Here is a 27,912-nt window from a genome sequence, read left to right as displayed (position 1 = left end):
ATTTAGAGAAGTGATACATATATTTATCAATTATAGGGTCTGGAGATATTCAATTTTTGATTAACTTCAATATAATTATCAGTTATAATTTATAACTTACATAAATAGGTATTACATACAGTGATGCTTCCTCGCTTATTTTCAGTATACAGAGTGTTATTAAATACAGTATTAACAATACGGATTTTCTATCATATTTACAGAAACTACGTTTATAATCTTTTAGTTTCAAAAGTGCTGTATCTTATCGTCTTTCCTTGAGCGTTCAATAATATCATTAATTAATCATTAGAGTATAAACTCGCGGAAAAAACTTATGCCCACACGTAAATCTACGTGTGCTCATTAATATTATGTAAGCAAACTTCGTCGCGTACCTTTTCTCTATTTGGGTATGTAAAAAACGACTATGAAGTTTTTATAAGAACCCTGAGTCATTCTACAAATGGAAGCAGAAACGGTAATTGAGCTATAATGATTATAACGCAGAGTTAGAAAGAAGATCAGATGTCGTCATTTTCACGATCAGCACAATTGTTCGGAATATTATCGTTCAATAATGTACGGGCTTTTTTTTTTCTCTTGTATTTTTCTTATCTCGTTTCGATATAACATTTTCCACACATCTCGTCAACAATAAAGAAAATACGACGCTTTGGTAGAATTAAAATAAACTATGACATTTTCTTTTTATCCGTCTCGTTGCAAAGGTGAAATGAAAGAAGCGTGAATTGGTGTATAGAAACGAAACGAATGCAAAATTAACGCTGAAAGCAATATTTTATACACATATACTACATAATTACTTGTCGCGGGTATCTAGCTTATAAACGCTTCCTTCTCAGTCGTCTTTTAAAGATGATAGTTGATAAATTATCACCAATCTCACTCCGAAGTATAAACCTACATGACTAAATGCACACCAGTAGCACCTAAAGTGGAGTCTCATTACCACGCGTTGTTATATCTACATTATTACGATTATTATTTATTTTATAATATAGGTATATTACATTTTACACGCCGCCCCAATCTTTCGACGTTAACGTTACTAACTGAAATAAATTTCGCGAATTTTGCTAAATGAAAAAAAAAAAAAAAACCTATATCTTGCAACTACGGCCGAAAGCTGCGGAAAATTATTCACAGATCACTCTTCGTGAAAAGAGGAAACAAAAAAGAGAGAAATAAGAAGTTCAGACCTGCGATAATAATAAATTACCATCCAGTTATTGAATCCCTGAGCAAGTATTCGAAAATTCATTTATATTTGAATTCCGCTGATGTTCATGCTCCTTCGGGGGACCTAACACACACAGGAAATACTTTATCGGTAAAGTAATGAAAATTTATGCGTTGATATAATCTAAATAACTTGTACTCACTCGTCGCAGCTGACTGGTTCCTCCAAATCCCTTGATGGCCTCGAGCAGTTCGCTTCTGGGATCGGCTTGCCCCCCGATTGATTTTGGTCTGGAATTATTCGCGTTGGTGCTTTTTAATGTAACACCAGTGATGACGGGCATCGTTGGTGGTGGTTTAGGAATCCCATTGGTAAAATCATCTCCTCTTATTTGGACGACTGTTTTTTTCAGACCGTTGTGCGTTGCGACGTAATTACCGTTAGAAATATCGCCGATCGCCACTCTTCCGTAATTATTTGGTTGTTTATCCTTATTATTTGGTAAAGTCGCTGCTCCTTCACCCTCTAGGGTCGTGACCTTGAACCCTTTAACTACTGGCATCAAATTCCCCCGGCTCGTTCTCCTCACTCCACCGGGACCTGTGGCTTCCGATACTTGATTGTAACCCAAGCGATTCGTTGATACAACGAAATTCCTTTTTTCTTGACTCGAAATAGAGGAGGGTTTTTCGTGAACTTTGGTATTCTCTGCTCCGCTCATAACGCGTGCAGGTCCGATCGTCGAAATCCGTTGTAAGGTCGAGTAATTGGAAACAGGAGCTACCTTTTCCGATTCTCCATTCGACAGGACGACGTTGCTGTCCCTGCGAACCGCGGATCCCGATGTATTATATTCTGATTTTGGCCTACCGTAGGTTCCATAATTTGGCCTTGACTGCGAATTGGTGAGCTGCTCTTTGCCGAAGGTTTCCTTCAACTGTTTGAAGTTTATGGGCGTACTGTCGATCTCATCCTTCTCGGGGGTCTGATTATGCAGGCGACCTTGAGCCCCAACCACTTTTTCCTCCTCGGGCTCCTTTTTCCTCAACCTTGTCAAGGTTGAAACTCCCGAGGGTTCGAACACGGCGGAAACTGGTCTCCTCGTAAAACCAGTCGCCGTTGTTCTTGCTATCAGAGTTTTAGCCAGCTCATTTGATTCTTTCCTATCGCGATTATCGATCTCTGCAGCGCGATCCCTTTCGAAACGTGAATTTTTTGCTGCAGTTATTCCTACTGGTTGTACCGGGAATACCGGCGTAGGAGTCTCGTTTTGAATGATCACAGACGTTGTCCCAATTTTGGGTCCTGCATTCGAAGGACTTTCTCTGATTATCGGCGCAGGGGTTGTTTGTGCCGGGGTAATAATTTCTGGCGATTTACTTTTCTCAAATTTGTAATCACTGTCCGGTTTTATCTGAACTTTGGTCCTCGATCTCTCTGACCAGCTGCCCAAATCGATAGCTGGAGGTCCAGAGTATGTGTATCGCTTCATTTTTGGCTCACTTGGTTTAGTATTTTCAACTGTAGCCGGTACAGAATTCTTGGGATTTTCATCCGTTGGTGGCTCGTTTTTTACGTCGTTTTGCGATCTGCAAAACCGTTTGTTTCGTTGAGACATTTGAGCGCGGTGAAAAGCCCGCTATGCAAATAAAATAGAAATGAAGATTCTTACCTCGTTTCTTTGGAAGTAACTGAATCGGTATTTTCGGACATTCCATCGTCACGTGAAGTTTTCCGGGCGTCATCCAACTGCGGCGAGATGCTCTTTAGGATCTGAAGATAAAATAGAACATTTTCAAGACTCGAAAAAACTCAGAAACTTATTCAAAATGAATAACGAAACGCACCTCTAAAGACTGCAATTGCTTCTCCTTGTCCGGCGTCTCCTGTTTATTCAAAATACTTTCCCCCGACTGAGAGGATTTATCATAACTTTCCGGGGCGGAATCTTTACGTTGTTCTTCGCTGCTCCCGACTGTTTCGTTACCATTTATGACATCGAAAGTTTGATTTTTCGATAGAACAATATCAGTGAGGGTATTAGCTCGAGGCCTGGGCTTCGTAACTATGGAAATTCTGACGTTAGATCTACTAACATTCGTGTTATTCGCGTCGCTATTGATTTGCACCTGCTGATCGTCAATTTCTTTCATCACCTCACCTTCCGCTGGCTCAATTTTCTTCGGAGGAATTTCTGGCTGTGCAGATTTTTCATTCCGCGGTAGCGTCATGTAGGTCTTTGAGGATTGAGACGCATTTTTTGTAACGAAAATTGCGGTGGCCGTGTGACGGCGATTCTGTTGTGGAACGGCAGCAAACAATTCGGTCTGACCCGCGGACCCTTTGCGACCCAAAATTCCTGGCTGCAATTCATCGTCTCTCTGTTCTATCTCGTTCAAAATTTCAACGGGTTTTGGCCTGGAGTATGTCGTGATAGTGAAATTTGATAGCGGATTATCTACAGGAGCGACGCTTGGCGTCGAAACGGCATGGGACGGCCTTCTCGCTGCAGAATCTCCGAGAGGCTTGACCGGCCTTGAACGTGAAACACGCCCACGTTCCAAAGTAGCGGAGTCTAGAGTACGAGTTTGGAAATTTGTGTCGGAATTAATTGCCTCATTAACGGAAGTCGAAGTTTTCGGAGATCGCGTCGCGGAAACTTCATCATTTTTTCTGGACTTCGTTTTTTCATCCGACGTTGAAGACACTGCGTTATTGGAAATCTCGGTATCAGTGTTCACGGCCGAATCCGTCGACTCTACATCAGCCGAACGTTTTTCCAACGAAATTGTGGAACTCCCTTTCCGATTTTCATTATCTTCCGTATCCCTGAATGCGGTAGGTGGTTCAGGAAGTTGATATTCCCAATCGGTAGTTTCTGCAGCAGCTAAAGATTCGTTCTGCACGGAATCTCGCAACGAATCTTCGATCTCCGTCCGACCGGGGTCGTCGGCAACGTTAGATTCGATCGTTTTTTCGTCAAGACTTTTTTCGCTCGAGTTCGTCACATCGCGCCGCGTAAGATTATCGTCCGCAATCGTTTGGGGCTGATTGATTCGAATCTTCGATTCCCCCGGTGCGTCAACGCACACCTTAATCTGCTGCTGCTCCTTCGGCGATACGTTGCCCGACGTTGAAATAAGAGCCACAGCCGGTGACCGTGAAGAACCGGAAAGCGTGTCCGAGACTTTTTTCAATAATTCCGAAGTCGCCTCCGCGTCTGTAATCGGTGCGGTCAAATCGTTACGCCCGTCGTTTGCAGTCGGCGCTGAAAAGTTTTATAAGAAATACGATGCGTCAGTATATCGGGTCTGAAAGCTGCCGGTGGGTGATGGGCCTTTGACTCATGGGAAAAACGATTTGCTCATTCTTTTTTCTTCGTCATGTGAGAATGAAACACGTTTAGTATATTCCACGTATTATTCACATCTATACCCCTATGGGTCCGCAAGGCCGTCTCGATAATAGGTGATAGATGATTCTGCGGAAAGTTGGTGCGATATTTATGGACCGTGCACTGGCTGCGGTCATAAATGCGAGTAAACAAGTCGACAAGTAAAGTGATAACGAGCCGTGAAAGAAAATTACTGTTTTTCACCGATCAGTGAACACGGTAAGAGTACGGCGAAATGACTTCCGGTCTTTTTAAAGGTACCAGTGCGATTTATCGACGAAGGTTGGGCAACGGAAAATACTCGACGTCCTGATTTCAGGAAATTATACTGTCCTACTCCAAGAATGAAACAGACGAAATAGTTTGAACTTTTCAATGCATGTAGCGATAAGAATGCGGCTTTATAGTGCGAATAAATGGTGCTCGCGTAATAAATGTAGGTAATTAAGATGAATCTGCGTTGAAATGTTCATTCATTTGACGCAGAGTTGTTTAGGATTAGTCACGAAATTTTTATACACGAAAAGCTTTAGTTAGTGAGCAGACACAATATGCGAATATCGAAAAAATGCAATATATAAATATGTATAAAATCAATCTACTCAAAGTGTTAGAAAATGAAAATAACTAAGAATGTTAGTAACACAACGACATGCACCTGATTCCCCCACAGTCCAAACGTCTTCCCCAGCCTCGTATTCTTCACCTCCTGCAGGCAAAACCATCTGTCGCCTGTCCCAGGATATACCACGTCTGAAAAACGGCGGAAAGTTCGTTGCCGTGGATGATTTCCATCCTCTGTTGATATCTTCCGACGCGATGCCGTCGTCCTCGCTGTAGTATTTCTTTGAATATTTGTGAGGATAAGAGTCGGTCGAAAGGTCCGATATATTCCTGCTCAAGTTGGGGTTCAGGGCGAATGTGAAATCTACCGATTTCGACGTCAGGGCTCTTCCACTGTTTTCGAAAGTATTTATCTCGTAGTCGTTCAGCACGGAATTGCTTCTCAGAAGCTTAGACCGATCTCGAGGGCGTTTCGATTCTTCGAACATTTCTAACGATATATCTTCGAGCTCCAACTCGTCGCCGGTCACATTCGTAATCTTGACAGTTTTACCCGCACTCCTTTGATCCTCCCGTTGGTAGCTGCTATCCCAAATCAACTTTCCCGCCCGCGTCCCGAAGGGAAGTCCGAGGCTCGAATCTTTCTTCTCGTCAATACTCGGCGACGCATTCTTTTCGAAATGATCGCACTTCGGTATGGTCGATATGACGGCGCAAGATCTTTTGATATCATTCGTCAGATAAATCGGAAGACTATGCAGGGGCTCTTCAAACTTTTTCTGCAGTTGCGCGAACTTCTTTGACACCCGTTTACCAGTGACCGTTCGGTTCACCGTTGAATCCCAAGATTGTATGATCACATTGGGAACTCCACTGATTCGGGGAACTTGCTTTTCCGTTACGTCCACTTTCGGCATTAATTTTTCCTCGATAACCGGATCCGGGGTCCCCACGGTCTTGCGCCTGGGTTTTTTCGGTGGTTGATTCGCACCGTGACGTCGAGACGTTTCACGATCGTTATGTTCGCCATAAGTATCAGAAATCATCTCCCGGCTGCGATCGGTTTCCTTTGCAACGATTTTCGACGGTCCGACCGACCGCTCGATATCGTTCGTTGTCAGAGAATTTCGGCGAAGTTCTTCGCGTTCGTCAATTTTGTTATCGCTACCAACGGTAAGTCTGTGGGTGCTTTCTACGTGCAGATCTCGAGTATTCGTAGCTGGAGGTTCAATTATTACTTTGTGCAAGGGCGATTTATCAATTATTGGTACTACCTCAAGCTGCCTCGATGGCTGTACTTTGGGAGACTCGGATATGGGTGTGTTAGTGGTTACCAACTTATTACGAGGCTTCGGAACAGGAACGGGCTCTCCTGCTGGGTCAAGAACGTTGAAAAAGAAGAAGATGGAGATAAGAGAGATGCGGAGCCAAAAAGTGTTGAAAAAAATAGCTGCCACCACGAAAAAAGCGTTAGTACAACACAAGCAAACACAAACAATATACAAATCATCTAAAAATACAGGATACGTGTACATCTATTCAAAAAAAAAAAATATTCAGATTATCTAAAAGCAGGGGCGCGCTTGATGTTCGTACATTCAAGGTGAGGCGACACGAACCCTTTTTCAAGTTTCAAGTTTCATCTACACGAACTCACCGGTCCTACTTTCTAGTATAGAGTTCAACCGTATTAGAAAATTATGCCAATTTTCGTTGGACTCTTGGCGACTGACGAGTCCGGGAGGTGGGGGTTTTAAAATGCTGACCTTTCTTTCGATTCTATTTTTGGTTCCATTGGAGTAACCTTCGACTAGCGGTAAAGAGGGAAGCGTTTCATGATCGGACGGTTCTTGACCGTAAACTTTAATTTCGGGTACGATAATACGGGTCAAGGCCTTCGGAACCGCCTGGATATTGTCTGGCTTAGTCGATATCGCGAAAATTTGCAAATTGCTCAGTGGAAAGGGCGTTGGATTCTGAAACGGAGGAATTTCTCGCGTCGAAATTCTGGGGTCGTTACACGACATCGAGACGTTGAGGTCACCCAGTTTGGGAGCTTTTTCCGGTAGTTTGTGGGTTCTCGCGTTGAAGCTCATCGAAGGGGTTAGTCCGCTACGCTCGAAACTGTTTGAAATTTTAGTCTCTTTGAGCTTCTTCGTGCTCTGAAAACTGAGACTCTGCTTTATCATTCTGACCTGACATTTTTCATCGCAAATATAATTGCCGGTGTGCGATCTCTTCGGGCTAAATCTGCTCTCGAGGAGCCCGCACGGTGAGATATTCTCGAGGTCGAGGATCGCAGCGACGTCGCTCCGGTTTTCTTTGAGATACGGAGTCGCCGCGCACTTCAAACTTTCCGGAGTTTCGTAGGATCGCGGTGACCTACGAATGGGAAGCTTCTGTTTCGGCGCGCGTGAATAATTGAAACTACGAGACTTCGGTATATCGAAAACTTTTTCCTGTCTTCTGAATGACCTATCTCTAGGCGGGGCTCGCGGATTCTCCGGTGGTTCGTTTATAGCGGCCGGCGATCTGGAAAGAAAGGCTCGTTTCGCGGGTATCGGTTTCACGGACTTTACGAATGACTCGACGGATTCGCTCACTTCGCCTTGATGTTCGATAACGTTTTCCAAGCTGTACCGAGACACGAAGCTATAAGCTGCAACGTTTTGGTCGATACTGCTTCGGCTGCGGACTAGCTTACCTCGTTTACGATCTCTAGCGGGCTCTACGTTATGCGTAACGATTTCTGTGGCTGTCTCAGCAACGTCAAACTGGTCTCCGGTCTCCGCTATAGCGACAAAAGGCTGCACGACTGTGGAACGTTTCTTCGGCGTTGGCTTCTCAACGACGCCCGTTTCTTCTTTTTTCAAAACTTCAGGACTCGGCGGATTCGCGACGTCGTTGTTCTCCGTTTCCATCTTCGATATGGTTACGGTAATTGGCTCGGAATCATCGCTACTTAAACTCTGACTGGTAACAAGGCTCGGTCTGCAAGTAGCAGCGACGTCTGAAGAGGCTTTTGCCGGAGGAGAATCCCCTCCAGAAGTCAAGGACTCTTCCGAGTCCACGATACGCTCCAGAGCTTGCGTGGAAATTGCCGAAGACAGAGGCCTCGGCTGCGGAGGGGCTGGAGCAGCTTTTTTCTTTCGCAAACCTGCGAATGAGTATGAATAGGACGTTGGAACAATCGCTTCCCAACCATTATGGGAGAGAAAGAAAAAAAAAAAAACAAACGTACGACCGTTCCGAAATCTCACCTGTGGAAACTAGCGAGGTATTACTGGTTCCCCGTGCGATGCTCGCTCTGTTGTTCGTCGGTACGAACGCTAAATTTCCAAGACTTTTACTGGCTTGTGAAGACTCCGCCAAAGTTCTCGGCGGGGGTTCCAGGGGTTGCGGTTGAGCCTTACTCCTTCTCGGCAGAGTTTCCGGTATACGTATGTTCGAATCGAGATTGTCGCTGAGTACAGACGCCTCGTGGTATCCGGAACTGTCGCTACTATTCCGACTGTGACTTATGACGACAATTTTCTCCTTCTCAATTTCCCTCTCCTTTCCAGTTTCCTTCGCACCGTTGTCGAGGTCGGGGTGTTGCTCTTGTTGAATGGGAGGTTTTGGCGCGGGTCGTCTTTTTCGTTGCGGCCTTGTGGGGGGGGCGGTCGGCACCTGCAGAGGACTCGCGCTTCTTCCGGTACCGTCGCTACGCGCCGGTGAAATGCTCCGTTCCCCCAGGCTGTCGGTGCTCACCGAACTCTCTTTAGATTTTTTGAACGCGAATCCGAACACGGTGTGTCGCGCATCCTGCCTCCTCCTTTCCTCCTGACGTTGCAGTGCCATTATGTCCTGGGAACTCAACGAAGAACCGAGAGAACGACGTTTCGGACACAACGTCACCTCCTGAAGGTGGTAATCCTGGAGCGAGAGGGATAAATCCAACTTTTCTTCGAGGTTCGCTGTGAAAATTTCATGCGGTTTTTTTTAATCGGGAAAAGAATCCGAAGTATCGTTCTATAAAAAGTGAAGAGAACACACTTACGCCGCCGGTCGTCGACGGCGGAGACATTTGAAAATTATCAGAAGCGGGAACGCGAGTTAAGATTGTACGTTAACTAGTTTAATTACCCGTACCCATTAGCCGAGTACCCCGGCGGCAATTTCCACTTAATGTGTTTTTCGTAAGAATTAAATGTGGAAAAATGGTAGGCTCGGAAAATATATTGCGAAACTAATTATCGAACTCGAACTGAAATATCTCGCATCAAGTCCCCCGGAAAATTTACCATTTCCCGAATTCACCGGTAGAACTGTACAGCGCGTAGATCACGAGGGATATCTCTTATGGTTTGAATGAGTCAAAATAAAGTCAAAAACTGTTTATACCGACGTCGTACTGCGTGGTGCCGACTGTAACGTCGCCACGGAATTCCACGGCTAATTGAATTCCTCTCTAACGAACTACGGGGCTTCGGGAGAAGCCCTATATAACGGTGTACCAGTACATCGGGAAGCCCGGCTCGCAAAAATATCACAGATTTACACGTCACACGTCTGTATACTGTACGCAACGTATAAATTCAGATCCAAATACGGCGCGTACAATTTCGATCAAATACCTGGATGACAGAGTTCGTAGTTACTCCGGTCCAAATTTTTCTCCCGGCACACTTCTTCCAGAATTTTTCCAAGATTCATCCTTGAACTGACCCTCGATACGTACAACTGATTTCTAGGTAGATGAACCTGAAGGTACAAACGGAGTCGAACCGTGTTTTATATTTTATTCTAAATCCAGTCGATTCGTATTTCACGGGTTGATTAAGGAAAACGCTTTTCCTCACCTGCAATCTGAATGTGGGTTCGAACGGTTGATTCGCGTGTCTAGTTTTAACAGGTGCGAATGTTCCTTGTTTCGGTAAAAGTTTCACTTGTAAAGCGTCCAGTGCACCGATCGGTGTGTTAGGATGATGCGTAAGTACCAAACCGTGTTCGCCGATAGCTTCGAGGGTGTAACTAGAAGCTGATAATTTTTGCGAGGTTGCAACTTGCACCAGTAGGTCCATCATGGGTGTGCTGTAACCGAGAGAAAAAAAAATCTTATTACTGCTAAAAATTTTCACAGCAGATATGTAATCGATAAAAATATACACTTCGGCTATTAAATAATCCGGGAATCGTTCCGTCCGCCCCCCCCTGCAGCTGAAAGTCGATAGAAAAAAATAAAAAAAAAAGTGCAGCGGGGGGCGTTTCGATGTTCGATACTCGCAAGGTTGGCTCTGCCCGGTGAGTTTCTACTTTATTACCATATAATAACGGGGTAAAGGAAGGTGGAGAAGCCGTACAGAGATATTAAACCGAGATGGCCTTGTCCGAACGACGGTGTGTAACGCTATGCAATTCACGAGTCTCTCGTCGGATGCAAATCCGACGCAAGAGAAGAAGAAGAAAAAAAAAGAAACTTGAAATAACAACAACTGAATAAAGACCGATCTCATTAAAAGCAAAGAAAAAAAAAACACAAGGAACATTATTCCCCGGGCATATGAGCAAAAAAACAGATCGCTGAAGCAACGAATTGTACGAAACTCGGGGCGATCATTGGCACCGCATCTCTCCTTACGTAACCGTCGAAGTCGGTCTGTCTCATATTTGAAAGTATAAGGTGCGCGAGGTAAACGTAGAGAGTAAGAGACCGCGCGTTAGCGTTACATAATTATAACTATTTTGCGGCGACAGATCATAACGACAGATTATACGTATAAGCATGTATATAATACAGGGTGTGATAATTACCATTGAAATTACACCGCGATATTATTAAACGATGGGACCTATTCAATTGCCGACTCGAAATCGCACGATTTCAATGGACGTCGATTCGCGTGCTGTTCACGTCTATAAACTTGAAACAGGCAAGCAAATGCACACGTTGGAAGATAAATATACGCATATATATGTAACACGTACAATGTTTATCTACTTTCTAAAGAGCTGCTATCGAGTAACACTTGGTCGCATGAAAATTTTCTCCGTTTCACCTCCGAGCTGCAAAACTACGTGAACGGACTTTGCGGTAAGTTGTTCGTATGTTAAATCATGAAAGGGGGTACTCCGTAGCGAGCGCAGCTGGTGCCGCTGTACACAACACACGGTGTAATTGTGGAAGGATCAAGGTGGGACGGTACAAGGTCAAGTTCGCACTGTCAACCTGTCGCACGTGATCGCCGAGCCGGTCTACCGAGTATTTGAACTTTCGAGTCTCATTCTCTCGGGGGAGTCTCGCGCGGACATACAAAATCTGCATTTGCACCGTCTCGCTTTTATTTCGTTACTTTTATTTCGGAAGCCGCCGTATTTCGTTGCAAGAAATTCAGGGTTTCACAACCCAGATGTTCTGCGGTTATGAACAATAATCGGTAATAATACCTACGAAATTGCGGATAGCGCGCCGCAAGCTGGTATACCCTGCTCTACTTTTACAATAAACCGTCGTACACGTATATTTTCAACCATCCGGTATAACCGACGCGCAAAGATATTAAAATCATTTTTATTACCCGGCCCGTTCCAGTCTTCAAGGTCTACCGCACATCGTACAATATACATTTTCTCAGATCTATTCTGTACGCGCAATATTCATCCTCTTACAGCAATATAAGACTTCCACCGGCAATTAATCGAGTTTTAATTGCGAAGCGAACGAAAGAAAATTCGCTCACCTTCTGGCAACGGTTACCCTTCTGGCATTGATTCCGTTGGTCGTAGCTCTCCGGGGGTGATGTCCGTTGTTGTGATGATGGTTGTGATGGCGGTCTCTGTGATTTCGATGGTGCTGATGGTGGAGGGCTTCTTCCTCCTCTTCGTAATCGTCGTCGTAATCGTTGTCGCTTCTCGGCGGCAGTTGAACCAAGAGTTCCATGTTCCCCGCGAGCATATCTGCCGGTGTATCTTCGGTCACGGTTAATCCCATATTTGACGAATTTGGTTTTTTCTTCTTCGCGACACTCCGTCCGCAGCAATTCACTGCAACAGATGGGGGAGAGAATAATGAAGAAAAAAAAAATCATGGCATCGGCAACGACTTCGGTGGACGAATCAGACGATAAATCGCCGGCTCCTTTAATTCGCCGAAAAGAAATAAGAACTTTCAAATTCCCAGTGTGTACCTGGAATCTTTCGAGTGCCGAAACGATGCTAATTATGCAAACTATTAATGGTTCCAAGGCCTACCGGATTAGAAATCACCTTGGAATTGCATTAGGTGAAATTACGACCGCGTCTGCAGCACCCTTGATTGATGAAAAAACGAGATTCGATAAATAAAAATATGATCGAATGGGAGAAGATTGCGCGGTTGTAAATGACTCGGTATGGGGGGGTAGGGGGGCATAAGGGGATTGATTTCTCGACGATGTCTAGTCAAGTAGAAGGATTTCTTCGGCCATAATTGGCACCGGTCACGAAAGCGTGTCCGTTCGTTTGGCACATTTTCACCGTAGGAATAGACACACAATACTCCATTAGTCGCAAGTTAGTCCGCGTGCTAGATCGAGACGATCACGACACCGCGCGTGCATCTGTACCAATGATGAGTTAGACTCCCGTGGCGATTTATCCGATGCACGTTCAAGAGCGCGAATCGATCGAGTCACGAATCTTATAATCAGATTCGGATTTAATCGGATCCGTTTTACATCGTACCGTGTATCTATCGATCACGCTCGTTATAAGGCCATCGCAAGAGAGTAACGAGAATGCAAAATTCGAAAACCAGATCTGATAATATTCCGAAACTTGGACGACCATCTGGCGGCTAACCCAGTGACATACAATGAACAAATTTTCGCAAAACTCGAAATCAGCGAGATCAGGTGGGCCGTAAATTGCGGCGACAGGTACTCGTCTCGTTAGGCTTACGCGAAGTCATCTCCCACGCGTTCCACGGTCCTCGGTAGCTCCTCGTCCAAGGTCGTTCAAGGACGTTCGAGGACGCCCTGCAAGGACGCGCAAACGGCGGACGCCCGCCGCACACGAGGAATTTTAAAAAGCGTTCGAAATCTCGGCAACAAAGCACGCGTTGTCTGCCCCCAGGATCGTTCGGGGGGGGGGGGGGGGTAAGCGATGTAATCGATGGGCGGTGTCCGAGGATAACAACGCATCATCTCTCCGCTAATCGTCAACCGCGTCGGGTCGTTCCACGAAATGTCGAAGAGCGTGGCTGCGGGTTGTTGTCGATTTTTGTTCCCGCCGCTCGATCGCCTCGAGCTTACGATTTCCGGTATCTACACCCGGAACTTTGTACATCGGAGAAATGTTACGTGCTCAAATACAATATGTACAGTATTACAATAAAATATAGTCGAAGAATAAATTACCGTCATTGTAATACGTGGCGTATAATGGCGTGTGTGTATACATATAAGAATGAATGAGTCAACGGTACATCGTACACAAGACCGTGAGGTATCATTGCGTAATTCGCGTCTTATGGTAAAACATCACGGCTCGCTACATGATACGTAAACTCGAGGTCCCCAAGAACAACAATTTAATTGTTTACCGTTCGGAAGTCACGACGATATAAAATACAACACGGTTGTAATACCGGCGAACGAACGAGGGAAGCGCGCGTTAATTTTCCTTCACTTTCCGTTCGTTTTCCACCGCGAATGACAAAAAAAAATAAAAAAAAAAAAAAAAAAAAAAATAAAAACTCCGGTTCCGTCGGCGCAGGTTGCACCGTTCGATCTTTCCACCGTCTTCGTCGACCTTGCAATGCCGCCTTCGGCGAGATGCGCGCCTCGGGTTGTCGTTTTCCTTTTTCCCCTTCGCCCCCGCATAAATACCAGGCGTCGCGAAGACCGTACCCGCAGCAACCGTACGTAGGTAAATATCATTTCCGCACCCCGTTACAGGTAGACGTAACAGTAATTGAATTCAAGAAAAGGACGCAGCACCCGTCCAGCCGTTAATGTATTTACACGCGCGCGTACGCGTGTGTATTCGTACGTACCTATGACCCCGACCAAGAACGAGGTACACTACCGGATACCGAACGATCGCGAATCTCGAGAGAGAGAAGGCGAGCCGGTTGATTTCTTACCAGCTGAAGGGGACGATGCCCGAGCTCTTTGCCTCAACATGACCGCACAACATCGCGGTTGTGTGATCACCACTTACGACGGACTCGTACCCTACGTAACGTTATTACATAGCGCACCCATATGTACGATGTATATCTACAGTCCACACACCATGTTCCACTGTTATACGCGCTTTCATCGCGGAAGGCTCTCGGTGAGGAACGCATACCGAGAAACCCACATTTCCATGCGTGCGTCCACGTTTCCACGATACACTCGTACGACTTGTAGTCTGTGTATAACGAACGAGTGCGTGGGCGAGAGAGCCCGCGTTTCTATAACCCAGCCAGATATATCTACAGATATCGTACATCTAGGTATGTACGTACGTACGTATGCACCGATGATTACATAGCCGATGGATATAGGTAGGTATACATATATACCTATATCAATCGGCGTATCCGAGTGAAGGTGTTCTCGCATTACTGCGTTCGGTGGGAGAGGACGTATCGAGTGCGTTAACGGGTGGAATAGAAACAGGGAGGGGGGGGTATCCGTTCGTACCCTCGATGTTACGTCGTACGTTACGTCGTACGTTACGTTGCCGCTTCTGCAGCTCGTCGTGTCGGCCCTCGGATGGATGTGTGGAGGATTAAAAATGAAAAGAAAAAATGAAAAACAAAAAACAAATCTCTACGCAAGACGGACCCGCGTCGTTGTCGTCCGTCGCGTCTCGTCGTCGGACACACGACGTTACCGGTCTTGTCGCCCGCGGCACGGACACTCGATGATGTACGAGTCTTCGTCGTACACGTACCAACCACGGTATACACCGGGTAGAAAGCGGCAGGCACGTACGAAGCACGCCCCGAAATCGTATCAAAATGTCAGCGGCTTCGGTAACGAACTCGTATATCTGGACTCTCGGTGTCCGTCTGCATTGGACAAACCACCGGTCGAGTATCGTCCTAAATCGGGCCTACCCTCGTTCCGTGACCTCGATTTTCTCGCGATTTTTGCGATCGGAACAAAAATCTCGTCGATGTGAACGAAAAGTGGAATTTCGGAATGTTCGCATCGTTGACCGGTAGAGGATCGGTATTCTTGCGTCTTTGTAACGAGAATATCGTGAGTCACGATCGAGTCCGAGGAAGCGCCGCCGTTCCGTTCAGCTGTAAAAGACACATACCGTGGCAAGGTCCGTATTATTGCAGGTAATATAATCGGCGGTCGTTCGCGCATTTGCCAATTGATCCGAGGAAGAGATTACGACGATGCTGGGAGCGCGCAAGGTCATTGCCTCGGGGCCCCAGGCTACTCACCTTCCTCCTCTGCCCGCGTTCCGCGACTCTTCGTTCGCTTCGTTCGCTTCGTTCGCTTCGACGCGCCGCCGGAGCCTCCGCTCGCGGAACCCAGAGCAAAACGGTACCCAACTAACCGCGCAAACCGACGAGAATTACACGCCGTACCTCGGATACCGGCGGATCACGGTAGCGCCCTGCCCTCGGATAGCGTCAACGACGAAGGTCACCTTCGGATCCATCCTTCCTACTTCGACTCTTCGGAGTTAACCCTTGGGGTAGGGCAGGTGCGCCCGTTCGAACCTCTCGCGGAGATTTTCACCGTTCAACGTTCTGATCGGAGCTGGAATGCCCGGCTACTTCCGGAGTTTCTTTTCTTCGTACAGAACATCAGCGTGAATTTACGATTGGGAAAAAGCGGGTTTTGTTACACACTGTGTCAGTTCCGCTCAACTCGGATACAATGAGACGGTCGGGTCGATCTCCCTCCGTCCCTTTGGGCCCCTTTCTTTCGCTTTGCTCCAGTTTTGACTGTGAATATGTAACGGAGAGAGAGCGCGGCCCGTGAAATCAGCCAGTGCATACTTTCGAGTAGATAGGAGCGTTAACACGTGAGGCGGCACGTAACCATTGCAACGGGTAATCTCGATAATTCCTCTGTCCTCGAATCGGTCACGTCATACTTCCACCCGTCGCGATCTGTGTCCAATGAATTCCGATTCATACGATCGGCGGATCCATCGATCAAACATCTTCCAGCAGTGCTGTGCCGGGACGTCGATTGAGCCGTACACTCCGTCGTCGTTCATTCACTCGTCCATTGAATGATACATGAGATTCTACCGTTGCGACTGTACGGCGAAGGAGGGAATCCGTCGTGCAGAAATGATCTTACAAAATGAAGTATGTACACACGCTGTGTATATCATATGACACCCGTGCGACACACCACCTGGTATATTCCTCCGATTCACTCGTACACTTGTATATGTATACGTATATAATCGTACGTAAGTGTGTTCACACGGACGTAACGGGCGTACGTGTCGCAAGTTGCGACGAACGTTGTTGCGGGAGGGTCGTCGCAGGTGAAACCGTTATACGTTCGAAGGAGGGTGAACGGTTATTGGTCAGCCTCAACTCAATCGTTCCCATTACAAAACTGTTACACCCTTTCGACTTTCTCGTTGAGAGGTGCACTCTCCTCGCACTGTTCTCACGGGTGGAATATTATACCCACCCACGGTATTAAAATATCGACGTTAAACCCATCCGTCGCGGTGGTCGCGCGTTGCGAGATATTTTCATTCGTTGGAAAAATAATTTCGTACGTATATGTGGGTGAGTTGTTGTTTTTTTTTTCTTTCTCGTTGAAAACACACCGGGCGAAGATTTCTCTCCGCTGTAAATCTTATACGGTCGCGCGTATCAACGGTGAGACGCGGTGTGTAAATTCGTTTGTTAGCGCGTGAGAAAAGACTTGTGCCACGTCGCCGCGGAAAGGTGCAACGCGATCATCGGCAGGTACGAGTCTCTAACACGCAAAGTCGTCGGGTACAGCGAACTGCAATGGGTTTTTTTTTTCTTTTTGCCGAAGTTGACGAGATAATTTCGTCACTTTTTGCCGTGTCATTCATTCGGCGGCGGGGGTGGGGGCGGCGGTACCTCGACCCCTGGCAAGGTGCGACCGTCTCCGTTCGGTAAATCTATACCGTCGATCGGTCGCGACGATGGATTATTTCGTCGTTTAGAGAAGGCTCGTTGAAGAACGATGAAATATTTGTGGATGACTGTACGCAGTCTTCGTACGTTTACACGTCTTACACCGTGCACGATTGTAACCACATTCGCCTCGCACCTCGGACGCGACGAGAATCTCATTTCGAAGAGACGTGGGTACGAACGAACGAACACACACGTACACACCTCACCGCACAATGATGTGCGCACATTTCTGATCACACCTGAGAGTTTCCGGCTCGTCGTATAGAATTCAAAATTTCTTCGTCCTTAGAATACGCACACAGCGATTATTCAAAGGTTTTACTCGCACGTTCGTCGTTGCGGTGATTTGTCGAAAGTGTAACCGCCGAATGGGCGAATGCTGAGCGAAGGAGTGATCTCATGCGCTAATTGTAAGATTCCGACTCGATGAAAATCACGAAGAATACGATCCACGCGTTACGAACGAAAGAAAGTGTCCCGGTGTATTCGGTTTGCGTACGTTAGTTCGAGATCGAGATGGAAGTAGATTTCGCTCTTTTCGTCGTCGATCGACATTACGAATTGGGTTTTTTTTTTTTTTTTTTTTTTTTTTTCGCCATACACGCGGTCGGTTCGGCATCGATGCCCTCCTTCCGCAGCAACGACGACGGTGCGGAATTAAGCGACGAGCAGCTGAGCCGAGCGTCGTTTACTTTCACCACGGATGAGACAGTTTTTGGCCAAATATCGCCGATCGTCTCGATCAATTTCTCAAACGAACTTCTCTCTCTCTCTCTCCGATCGGGAGACCTCGAAATATGCGAATATCGCCAGGGCGAATAGAATAACAACGACGCGAATCCAAAGTTCAAGGTATGTACTTTTCCGCACACGATCGTCACGGGGTGAAAAGATCGGTACGTCGATCAGGGAGGAATGCGGTTAATTCTACACTCGTTCCGCAGGACTTTCCTCAAGTGTTGTACACGTGCATATGCATACGAATACCTCGTGTGTACGACCGGCATTCTCAGCGCAGTCAAATAAAAACCGATAAATCCAAGTCGGCGTTAATACCCTATAGGAACGCCGCAACTTGTCTGCGATCGGCGACGGGAAATTTTAGTCGCGTGCGAGGGGGGCGAACGAACGAACGAACGGTGAACAGGAAAACGGTTATCCCGCGTCACCCTCGCCACACCCGGTGAAATCTACTTTCGTATACGTGCATTTCCAGAAGCCGAATGAAAAAACACGAGGGGAACGGAGGAACAACGTTCGCAGGTGCGGCGAACATAAGCCGCAGCATCGCAGGAAATACGCGAGTCGAGTCGCCGACGCTGTTCCACGGAGTGTTTTCCGTACACCGTACGTATCAACGGCGGGAGCAACGAGCGAATCGCACGCCCGCTGCTTTTGTTTAATTCTCTTCATCGCGGCGTTTGTATTTTCGTTAAAGTCGTGTAACACCTTGTCTCTTTGTATGTTTACAGTTAATACTCGCTCATTCGTACTTCGATACTCCTTTTTAACAACGTATCTGTACACCGGGGCTTTCTCTTCCGTGTCCAACGATTACGACGACGCGGTTGCTTGGACGCACGTTCGCTCGTGCAACCCTGTCGATCCCGACCATCGCTCGAAGATCACGTATACCGATAGGAGCCCCCCTCCCCCCCCCCCCCGTTACTCTCCTCGTTTCCATTCCCCGTCGACGTAATAAATAATTCGCTTAGCGCGGATAAGCACCGAAAATATTTGCTCATCGACCGGCTGTTACAACGTAATCCGTACGCGCGCCTGTGTACGTGTGTTGCGCAAACGAAAAATTGGCACGCTGTACGTAGCGCCCGGTCCGTCTTCGGGGTATCGATTTTTGATTCCGTAAAAGTTGCACCTGCACCGGATGTGAAAAGTGATCCATGCCATTTGATTCGTCGAAGGTAAAAGGTACAGCGTCGGGCTGCACATCGGACTCCGACGAACGGAGTTACGAGGCTCGTGCCAGTGTGTAATCATCATCGATATAATTCGCCCGGTTTCGTAGCACTATACGGTCTAATCCAGGCTAGTTAACTGTAAATAGTTGTCGGTACGCGGGGAGGTAAAAGAGGCAGGTGGCACTTGCTCTAACTGCGCATACAGAGGTAGGTTGTATACGTATACCTTGAAAAGTTTCTGCAGGTAACGAACGTTCGAAGAATAATTTATCGCTCACGATAACACGTACAATTCGTCGTTACATTGACAAAGATGATCGTGAGCCAATCGAGAGACATTGGCATAAATCACAGATAAGGTTCCCCCCGTTTGTCGCAGATACGCCGATTCCGATTCATGGTCGGAGCGACGCCAGGGCCGACCGTGAGTCTTCCCCGACTACAAGTTGAAAAATTTCGATCGATCCAAGACGGGACTGCAGGTATTTGAAATTAGGAAGTTGTAACGCGACCAATTATTGTACACCGCTGGGTAGGCGTACATCGAGCAGGTTTAATGAGTCTAATTAGATTTTCAGAAATGAGGACAGCGCACTGTGTAATACGGTTGCGTTTCTCAGATTGCTTGCCTGCACCGGAAACCGCTACGTAACGCAACCGGCATGGTGAACCGATTCTTTACACGGGACGCACGATACGTAATAACATGGATGTTTCGTTAAGTCTGCGGAACATTCATCGTCCGTCTTGCGATTTCTGAACGCAATTTCGAATGAATGAAAAAAAAAAAAACAACCGATAAAAGAGTATTATTTTATTGACGCGACCGATCGCATCGCTTTATCCTTCGTTGCAGTTAATGGGTATATAATCGCGTTTAGGTACGGAAAATATTGATAATACTCGTATAATTGATACCGCGATGATTCATCGGATTGGAGTATTAATGACGTCAAGGTTATCGCGAACGTGGCAATCGAGAGGAATTCGTTACAGGAAACGACGATCCATCTATTTTGCCGAGAAGAAGTTTCACCGGCATTAATTTCCTTCATTTCCTTTCGCCTGTACGTACACGTACGTACATTGGCGCGTTGCGGATTCATCGCTACCGAGAAGACCGTCTGATCTTCGCGCTTCGTAACGACGATATCGAAATAAGAAAAATCGATAAACGACAGTCACTATTATTATCATTATTGAATCAATTGAAACAATCGCACGATTTCTATGTAATTATGTAGATCGACGGCGATCGTTGCACAGGTGTATGCACGTAGTACGAGAAAATTATTAGATTACAGCGGTGCACCAGCGATTCAATGCGATGAGCATCGAGGTTTGAGTGAAAATTATCATTTACACCCAATAAAACATCAGCGTCGATTCGCACTCGTATTTCGTATCTCATAAACTCCGCGCGCGATATTACGTAATGTGGGACTACCGCGTGCGGAATTGCAATTCCCATAGATTTTTTTCGCGTTCGCGGGTACGGGTATTAAGTCGGAGTGTAAATGCCGATTCAGTTATTCTATCCACGTAATTCCGATGCCTTATAAAATACATATAAATCCCTTACCTTGTGCTGGATTTCACGGCATCGTGATGCAGTATTAGGGAACTTGCATTTCAATCGATTATACACGACACGCTGTACGGTTAGTCAATAGCTGTGTTAAATAATCCGCGTACATGTCATCGGCGAATGGGATTTTAATTATACGCGTGGTGCGGCAGCGGCATGTGTATGTATATTCATAAATATGGATCATGTGCAGCGCTGTGAAGTACCCGCAGAAGCACACATATGTTACATACTGCAGTTGCCGCGCGTTAATCGTTGAATTATCACGTTCAACTTCGTCAATACTACTGATTATATTTTACAGGTAAAGGTAGGTGTGAGAGACATACATGGGACGCGCATTGTGTGTACAAATCCACTCGCGATATACCTATACACCTATAGCAGATATATTTTATACGCATTTATATATCGCGTGCGTATGTAGGTACAACACATGCGTCAAGCGCGGGTTTCTTTGCGTTTAGGAATCGATATATTAAAGTCCGTTACGTAATCCGAGACGGAGTTGCGTTCCGCAGACGGTCGCCGCGTGCCTGCTGAATACCAAAATGTAAATACATGGATAGGTATCAATGTACACGTCGATAATGTACATACCTCGATGTGGTTCGGTGCCGCGCGTTTTAACACCGATGCTTTTTTCAACGGCGGTGCACAAGCGAATATTTGAAAACGATATCCGTTGCTCGTATGAAAATTGTGCGTAACGGCGACGCGCGCGTACGATTTGCGCTAAAATTGCAAAATACGATGTCGACGAACTTCGCCGTTGCGGAGGCGGTGCGAAATATATTTCGATGAGATGTCGGTAATTTGAGAAGAGAAAAAGAAAGTAGGGGAAAAAAAAAATTGTTAACTTATCAATGAATTTCCGGACACTCGATTTCAGAAGCCGTTCATCGCGCGTACAGGTATCTACGGAGAAATCTAGAATCTTTAGGAAAAAGATAAGAATTTTGGCGAATCGTTCAACTTAGCATGTAAACGATCCGGCTTATCAAAGAATTTACCATATTTATGAGCGAGTGATAAATTATTTATCTTTCGCGGTGTTAATATTTTCGACTCGACACCTCCGCGAATCCGTTCGTTTTTTGGATAAAAATAAAAACGATACCGTTACCGCGCGATCGTCTTCGGAATATAATACAGCCGAAAAATAAAAACGAAAAGTAGCCTTCGCTCAATGAGACGAAGAAGTTATTCATGAGATAACCGAACGCGTGGCGGCATCCGCCGAGCCTAATTCGTGCTCGCGCTTTTTCCAAACACACCCTCGCACTAATCTGAAGACAAACACGAAACATTCGAGATATTAGAAGGATTGTCTCGCGGCAGAAGTATCTTTCATGTAGGCCAGGATAACGTGACCAGCTATCTCTACCTGCAGCGAGGTCATGAGTCTTATCTGTAAACGTATACGGGGCATTCCGCGTCTACACTGCGAATTCTCGAAAAACTGACGTATCCGAAGAGAAAGAAAATTCACTTTCATTTTCAAATGGCCCCGAGAAGAGTGTGAAGACAAATGTTAATGGAAAAATTTTTGTTTGGATTTCGATCATTAAAATCAAATAAAGTTAGAAAAATAGTGAGCGAAACTAATCGATCGATTTGACAAGGAATGCCACGTACACACAGATATATGTATAAGAATTCCGTACCCGAGCGACTTTACAGCGTACGTTCACTGTGTACGCGATGGGGTCTCTGTGTAACGTGTACTTTTGTGAGTTAACATTCGTGTAACCGTAGATATGAGATATGTGTACCTTATACGAAATAGGTAGACGTGTAACGTGGCTCTGGCTCTTTGCAATGACGGAAGTTTATCTGGCCTAGAATAATGAAAATAATTCCTCATTTCTAAACGTGCACATCGTATACGCCCGTTTTATTTTTAATGAGTTCACGACCTGCAGCAGCAGCAGCAGCAGCAACGGCAGCGGCAGCGGTAACAGTTGGAATAAACGGATTGTATTGCACTCGCACCAGAGGTATAATGCACAGCGTCGTTTCGTTCTGCAGAAATACACCCACTAAATATCATTCATATGCGTGGCGGAGTGAATAAATTTACTCGGTTTAACGGAATCCTCTTCTATACGTCGGTAAATCGGGCGGAACATTACCTAGATAATAACACGTAATAACGTATATATGTAGAATGGGACGTATAGCGGTTAATTCTTAAGTATAACTTGTATCGATTTTGCTCTCATAAACGCAATATCATTGAATACGTACAACCGATCGCGACACGAAAATTGTAATGCGGTTCTACGCATGTGGCATGTCGCAGCCTAGACCTCGATTTTCGAACTTGAGAAATTTATAGGAAATATACAGCAGATATTGAAATTAATTCATATTTTTACTGCGGAGATTGGAACGCTCTGCGTTTTGAAAATTTCGAAGAGCCTACGCCACGATGCAATGCCGGTTTTACTAAATTTTTCAAGAAGCGGATTTCTTTTCGTCGTTTGCACAATGCTTGCGGAACTACATGCGAAAATTTACATAGTCTACATCATAAATCGATGTTTAAGAAAAAAAAAAAAAAGTAGGCAAAAAAGAAACTGCACCCATGAGTTATAAATTTAGCAGAAACACGCAATACATATTTCTCAAAGGATCAGCTGGGTCACCGGATTGGTATTCGAAAAAAAAACCTGAACGAAGATGACGCCACGTACATAATAACTTATGTACCGATTCGTGTATACATAAGTGTACATATATGTATATTCGATTATATTGCGACGAATAATATGACCGTCAAGATTTTTCTTTTTTTCTTTTTTTATCGGTGCACAACCGAGGCGACACATGTGTAATTACAATAAATTGAGAATCGAAGATTGAAAAAAATTCCATTCAATTGAATCACGACGCTGAGCGACGCGACGCATTTTATATTTGTTTGATATGGTATGGAGCGGTGGGTATACATATACGAATAGTTAATTTCTTCAAATTAACTATGTAGCGTTACATTTGATGTGAATCGGTGACCTTGACGGATATTCAAACCAAGGAGACGATACGACGACGATGCTGCAGGTGACTTTGCCCGCACGTAGTATATATATTTATTCGTACACGATACATGTGTATATAATACCGATAAACCTATGTGAATTGTGTATTCATTTGCACATGGTCTATTATAGTATAATACAAACGTAATAAACTGATCATCGCCTTTATAGGCCTCGCGTTTTATTTGCAATCGTTATATCCTATCGTTGCTTTCATCCTCGCTCGTTATATTCGTTAATTTATTTTTTTTTAATCTCATTACTAACTTTATTATTTCTTCGTCATTTCGATTCACGTACGAATTGGCTCGAAATTTTTCCGCATCATTAACGCGATCAATCCGTTCCTTTTTTTTTTTTTTTTAATACCTGTTGTTGTCGCTCTCCTTTTTATTAACATAATTTGCAGACACGTGTGCAGTAATTATCGGACTCTGTATGTATACATATAGATAAATGCGCATACGTGCGATCACGCGTCGCCCATAGCAAAGTCGAAGAAGAATATAATGATCATCCGCACATACGTAAGAATTAATATCTAGGTAGGTATACCTTAACAGGTATGATGATGTTATTTACTCATGGAATACCATCGCAATATGTACGCAGTAGTTATTATATATATACATATATACACACGCATATCATCACCCTTATACGGAGAGACACCTCTATCTTTTTTATCTTGAAATGTCCCACAAGAAAATTACGCACGTACGGAATTAGGTGTGTAATCAAAAGTGTGTATATATATAGACGGCTATTTATCTCCCACTACAATAAAATACTACGACTCTTGCTACAATTAATCCTCACTTACAAAACGTATTTCATCATTATTTGGTTTTTTTCTCTCCTTTTTTCCTCCTCTTTCATGTCGCGAATATATTATCGTCGACTTCTTCGGGTTAAGTTTTTTCGTTCTCACTTATCGACGTTTTGCGTCTTGTGACTTCCAACTCTTGTGGATAAGAATTTTCGATCATATTTCGAAAATAGGTTCTAAAATCGGCAAGTGCAACAGAACCCGAAGTTTTTACCTTTTTTTTTTTCCATTACACCTAGTCAAAAACGTATCGGTTACGATCTCCACTCGTCTCTCTACCGAACTATTACGTGGGCACGTAGAGTAACGGATACGGAGATCGGGGAAAAAACTAAAAAAAAGTAAGACAGCTCGAACCAAAACTAATCGCATAACCAGTATCTGTAGAGATTTCAATGTATAATATTATAATATAATAATACCGAGAATCGTAGAACCGCTCGAGTATAGCGCGCGCGACAAGATAGAGGGACAAACAGCGAGATCGGTAATAGAGACACATAATAAATCGATCAAGTGTAACCTTGTTCGATTTTCAAGTCTCTCTCTAAAAGTCCCGTTGGGTGTGATATACGTAAATCTACCTAACACTTACGTACGTATTCATACCTTTGTGTCAATTGTGTCTTGTTTACATTTTGCTTCTACCACATGGAAGTAAAGGCGTAAAAGCTTAATTTGGAGAGAGGAGACGCGTGCCCGGGCAGAAGAACGGAGGATAACGTTCGCGCTATGTTTTAGGGGTGAAAAAATGCAAAGGTTTGTCGGAGGTTGTTGCTTCTTCATTTTTCAGAGATGTGGAATAGGAAGGGGACGAGACGGAGGAGAGAAGTGAAATAAAAGTGGTTCACCTTCGTAAACGCGTACCTTTGACTCCCCGCGGTATATAATATTTTGTCTTTCTATGTAGATACGTTGTGTGTATATTAATATAAGAAAACCACCTGTTTGCCACCGACGCGAGGCGCACGGTGCTCGCGGACGTATTACAGGTACACATTAAATATATCTCCGTAGGTACGTACGTACGTTCACGACGACGTGTACGTGCAGAATGCTTTATGTATAGTATATCGCGATACACGACGGTGATGAGATTATAAGCGTGTATGTGTTTATCATAGCTCGTAGATAATAGCTATATATTTTATACGCACGTCTCTTTATAATATACCCACTTTCTACGATGTAAGACAGGACAACTGCAGCCGCTACGTGGAGAATAATTTTGCTCTTGCCGTTAGCTGCTGTTGCTGTAGGCAGCACCACATTGAGAGAAAAATGGTAATGGGTTCGTGCGGTAATTGCCTAACGACTAAAGATAGCTCGTACAGTTGTTGTATAGTTATAGGTGGAGTGATAACAGAGCGATTCGTATAAGAAGACATGATTCGCCCGCGGCGCTTAAGCAAACTTGTTACGATTCGACGAACCAACCCCATGGAATTTAACGCTCCACTTGTTTTTCATCGAGGATGTCTTAATTACGCACCTTATATACGGCCAAGAAAAAATACCATTCATATCGCACTACTTGATTATTCTTTATCTAACCAATAGCGCGCGTATTAGGTAATGAATAATGAAACATGTAGTTCGTACGTTCGCGTGAAAAGGGAAAAAAAAGCCGGTGTTCGATGTGCGCTAAACACATACTCCTCTCATTTTTTTTTTCCTTACACGCAATCGTTCGTTAATATATCCGGTCGATTGTTCGATGTAATCATTTGATAATTGCGATCCTTCCCACCGCTGCAACGGTGGTTTGAAATAATTAAGTATAATTTTACAGGTATATTGAATCGATTTCACGTGTACAGCATCGCTGTTATGAAACTGAAACGGTGATTTTATATTTCATCTCCCATGTTCATAGATGACCGCAATAAATTCCGTAGATATACATCCGACTAGTTTTTCGTTTACGGTACCATAGGTATACGTATATCTATACCGAATATCCCGTGTGGTATAGAAGTACGTCTGAAAATTACAAACTAAAATTCCATTTAACAGACTGAAATACATAGAGGTACATACTACATACGGCAAACCGATCTGGTGTTCCGTTTTCTTCACAAACAATATTGTTATTACTGTTACAGTTGTTTTAATATCGATATATCCCCAAACACACACAATTATTATTTATTTTTTTAAGGAAATATATATATATACATACGTATACGTACATATCTATACATGATACAAAATTGATACACGTGATCTCACGTCATAACATTTCTGTGCCAAATGTATCGTATGTATATGTATACGTAATTCTTTCGGTTAATTAAATTATCAATTAATAATACCTTTATCAAAAGTCAATTTTTTATGCACCAGACATGAGACGGTCCGAGGATTGTTTTTTTTTGTTTTTTTTGTTTTTTTTCGGCACCCCGGTTTATCAACGATTTTTTAACTCTGGATTATAAGGGAAAATAAAACGAAAATAAAAATAAAATTGATATAGAAGCGATGGCGACGATGATCGCTGGACGTTGACGACGTCCGCTTGCAACGGTCGCGATCACTGGACTGCCTCCGCGTTCATGTTCCTTGGTTGCCCCCCTCCCTTTCACCCATTTTTTTGCCCCTTTCCCCCCGTGGGGCATGTTTACCTGCCCCGCCAAGCCTCACCTTTGCCGTAGACGCCATTAACCACCCGCACCTGTCTTCGTCGGTAGCTCTTGATGGCGCTTAGCACCGTCCCGCTTGGACACTCGGAACTCGGTGCTCAACAACTGACCACCAGGTATATGTTTACGTATGTCGAGTTGTTGGGATATACGTGTAACGGGCTTTACATGTCAACTTCGCCAAGTCATGATAATCCTTTTCGATTTTCTCTCAGGTGATCTTGGCACGGCAATATAACACCCGAGAATCTTTCTGTTACCGGACTCCTCAGAATCCGGAAAATTTTGAAAAACGCCCGTTCGGCAGATAGCCCGAGCGGTCATTGTAATTTTTGGATTTTGAAAAATTGAAATAAAAAGAATTTTCGAACGTTTTCGAGCTGCTTACTATCACCTGAAAAAATTTAAAGCAAGAGAAAAAATAGTGAAGTTCAAACCCTGATAAAGCTGGACTTACTGGTATCCAGGTGTAACTGGAAACTATATTCTGTTCGGCTTGCTCCTCACTGTTAGCTCTACTTACACATCTTGAATCGAATCGCCGGCGCCATCCGAGATACACGAACGAGGAATGATGACAAGGTGCGTTCTGAGCACGGAATCGATTGTTACGATCCATGAGGCCATGGCCAGGTGC

General features: G+C 44.7%; 1 protein-coding gene across 7 annotated transcripts; it reads right to left on the bottom strand.

Annotated features, from left to right (window-relative positions):
• Positions 1–53: 53 nt before the first annotated feature.
• Positions 54–27,817, bottom strand: LOC105684187 (cordon-bleu protein-like 1). 7 transcript variants are annotated; one of them, XM_048660048.1, is made up of 11 exons: positions 27,799–27,817; positions 11,861–12,164; positions 9,983–10,214; positions 9,758–9,884; positions 8,402–9,097; positions 7,846–8,298; positions 5,236–6,516; positions 3,031–4,451; positions 2,856–2,956; positions 1,386–2,772; positions 54–1,306 (listed from the first exon to the last, which is right to left on the bottom strand). In XM_048660048.1, exons 1-11 carry the CDS (start codon positions 27,800–27,802, stop codon positions 1,265–1,267), a joined length of 6,048 nt encoding a protein of 2,015 aa, XP_048516005.1. In that variant the 5' UTR covers positions 27,803–27,817; the 3' UTR covers positions 54–1,264. The 7 variants fall into 7 exon arrangements, with proteins under 7 accessions (XP_048516005.1, XP_048516006.1, XP_012252775.2 ...); XM_048660049.1 differs by having other exon boundaries at positions 5,236–6,513; XM_012397352.3 differs by lacking the exon at positions 27,799–27,817 and adding an exon at positions 26,949–27,186.
• Between the last annotated feature and the right edge of the window lie 95 nt (positions 27,818–27,912).

This window comes from Athalia rosae, chromosome 1 (genome assembly GCF_917208135.1).
Source record: "Athalia rosae chromosome 1, iyAthRosa1.1, whole genome shotgun sequence".
NCBI classification, from domain to species: Eukaryota; Metazoa; Arthropoda; class Insecta; order Hymenoptera; family Athaliidae; genus Athalia; species Athalia rosae.
Note: the sequence above shows the minus strand (reverse complement) of the source record. Positions and strands in the feature narration are given on the sequence as shown.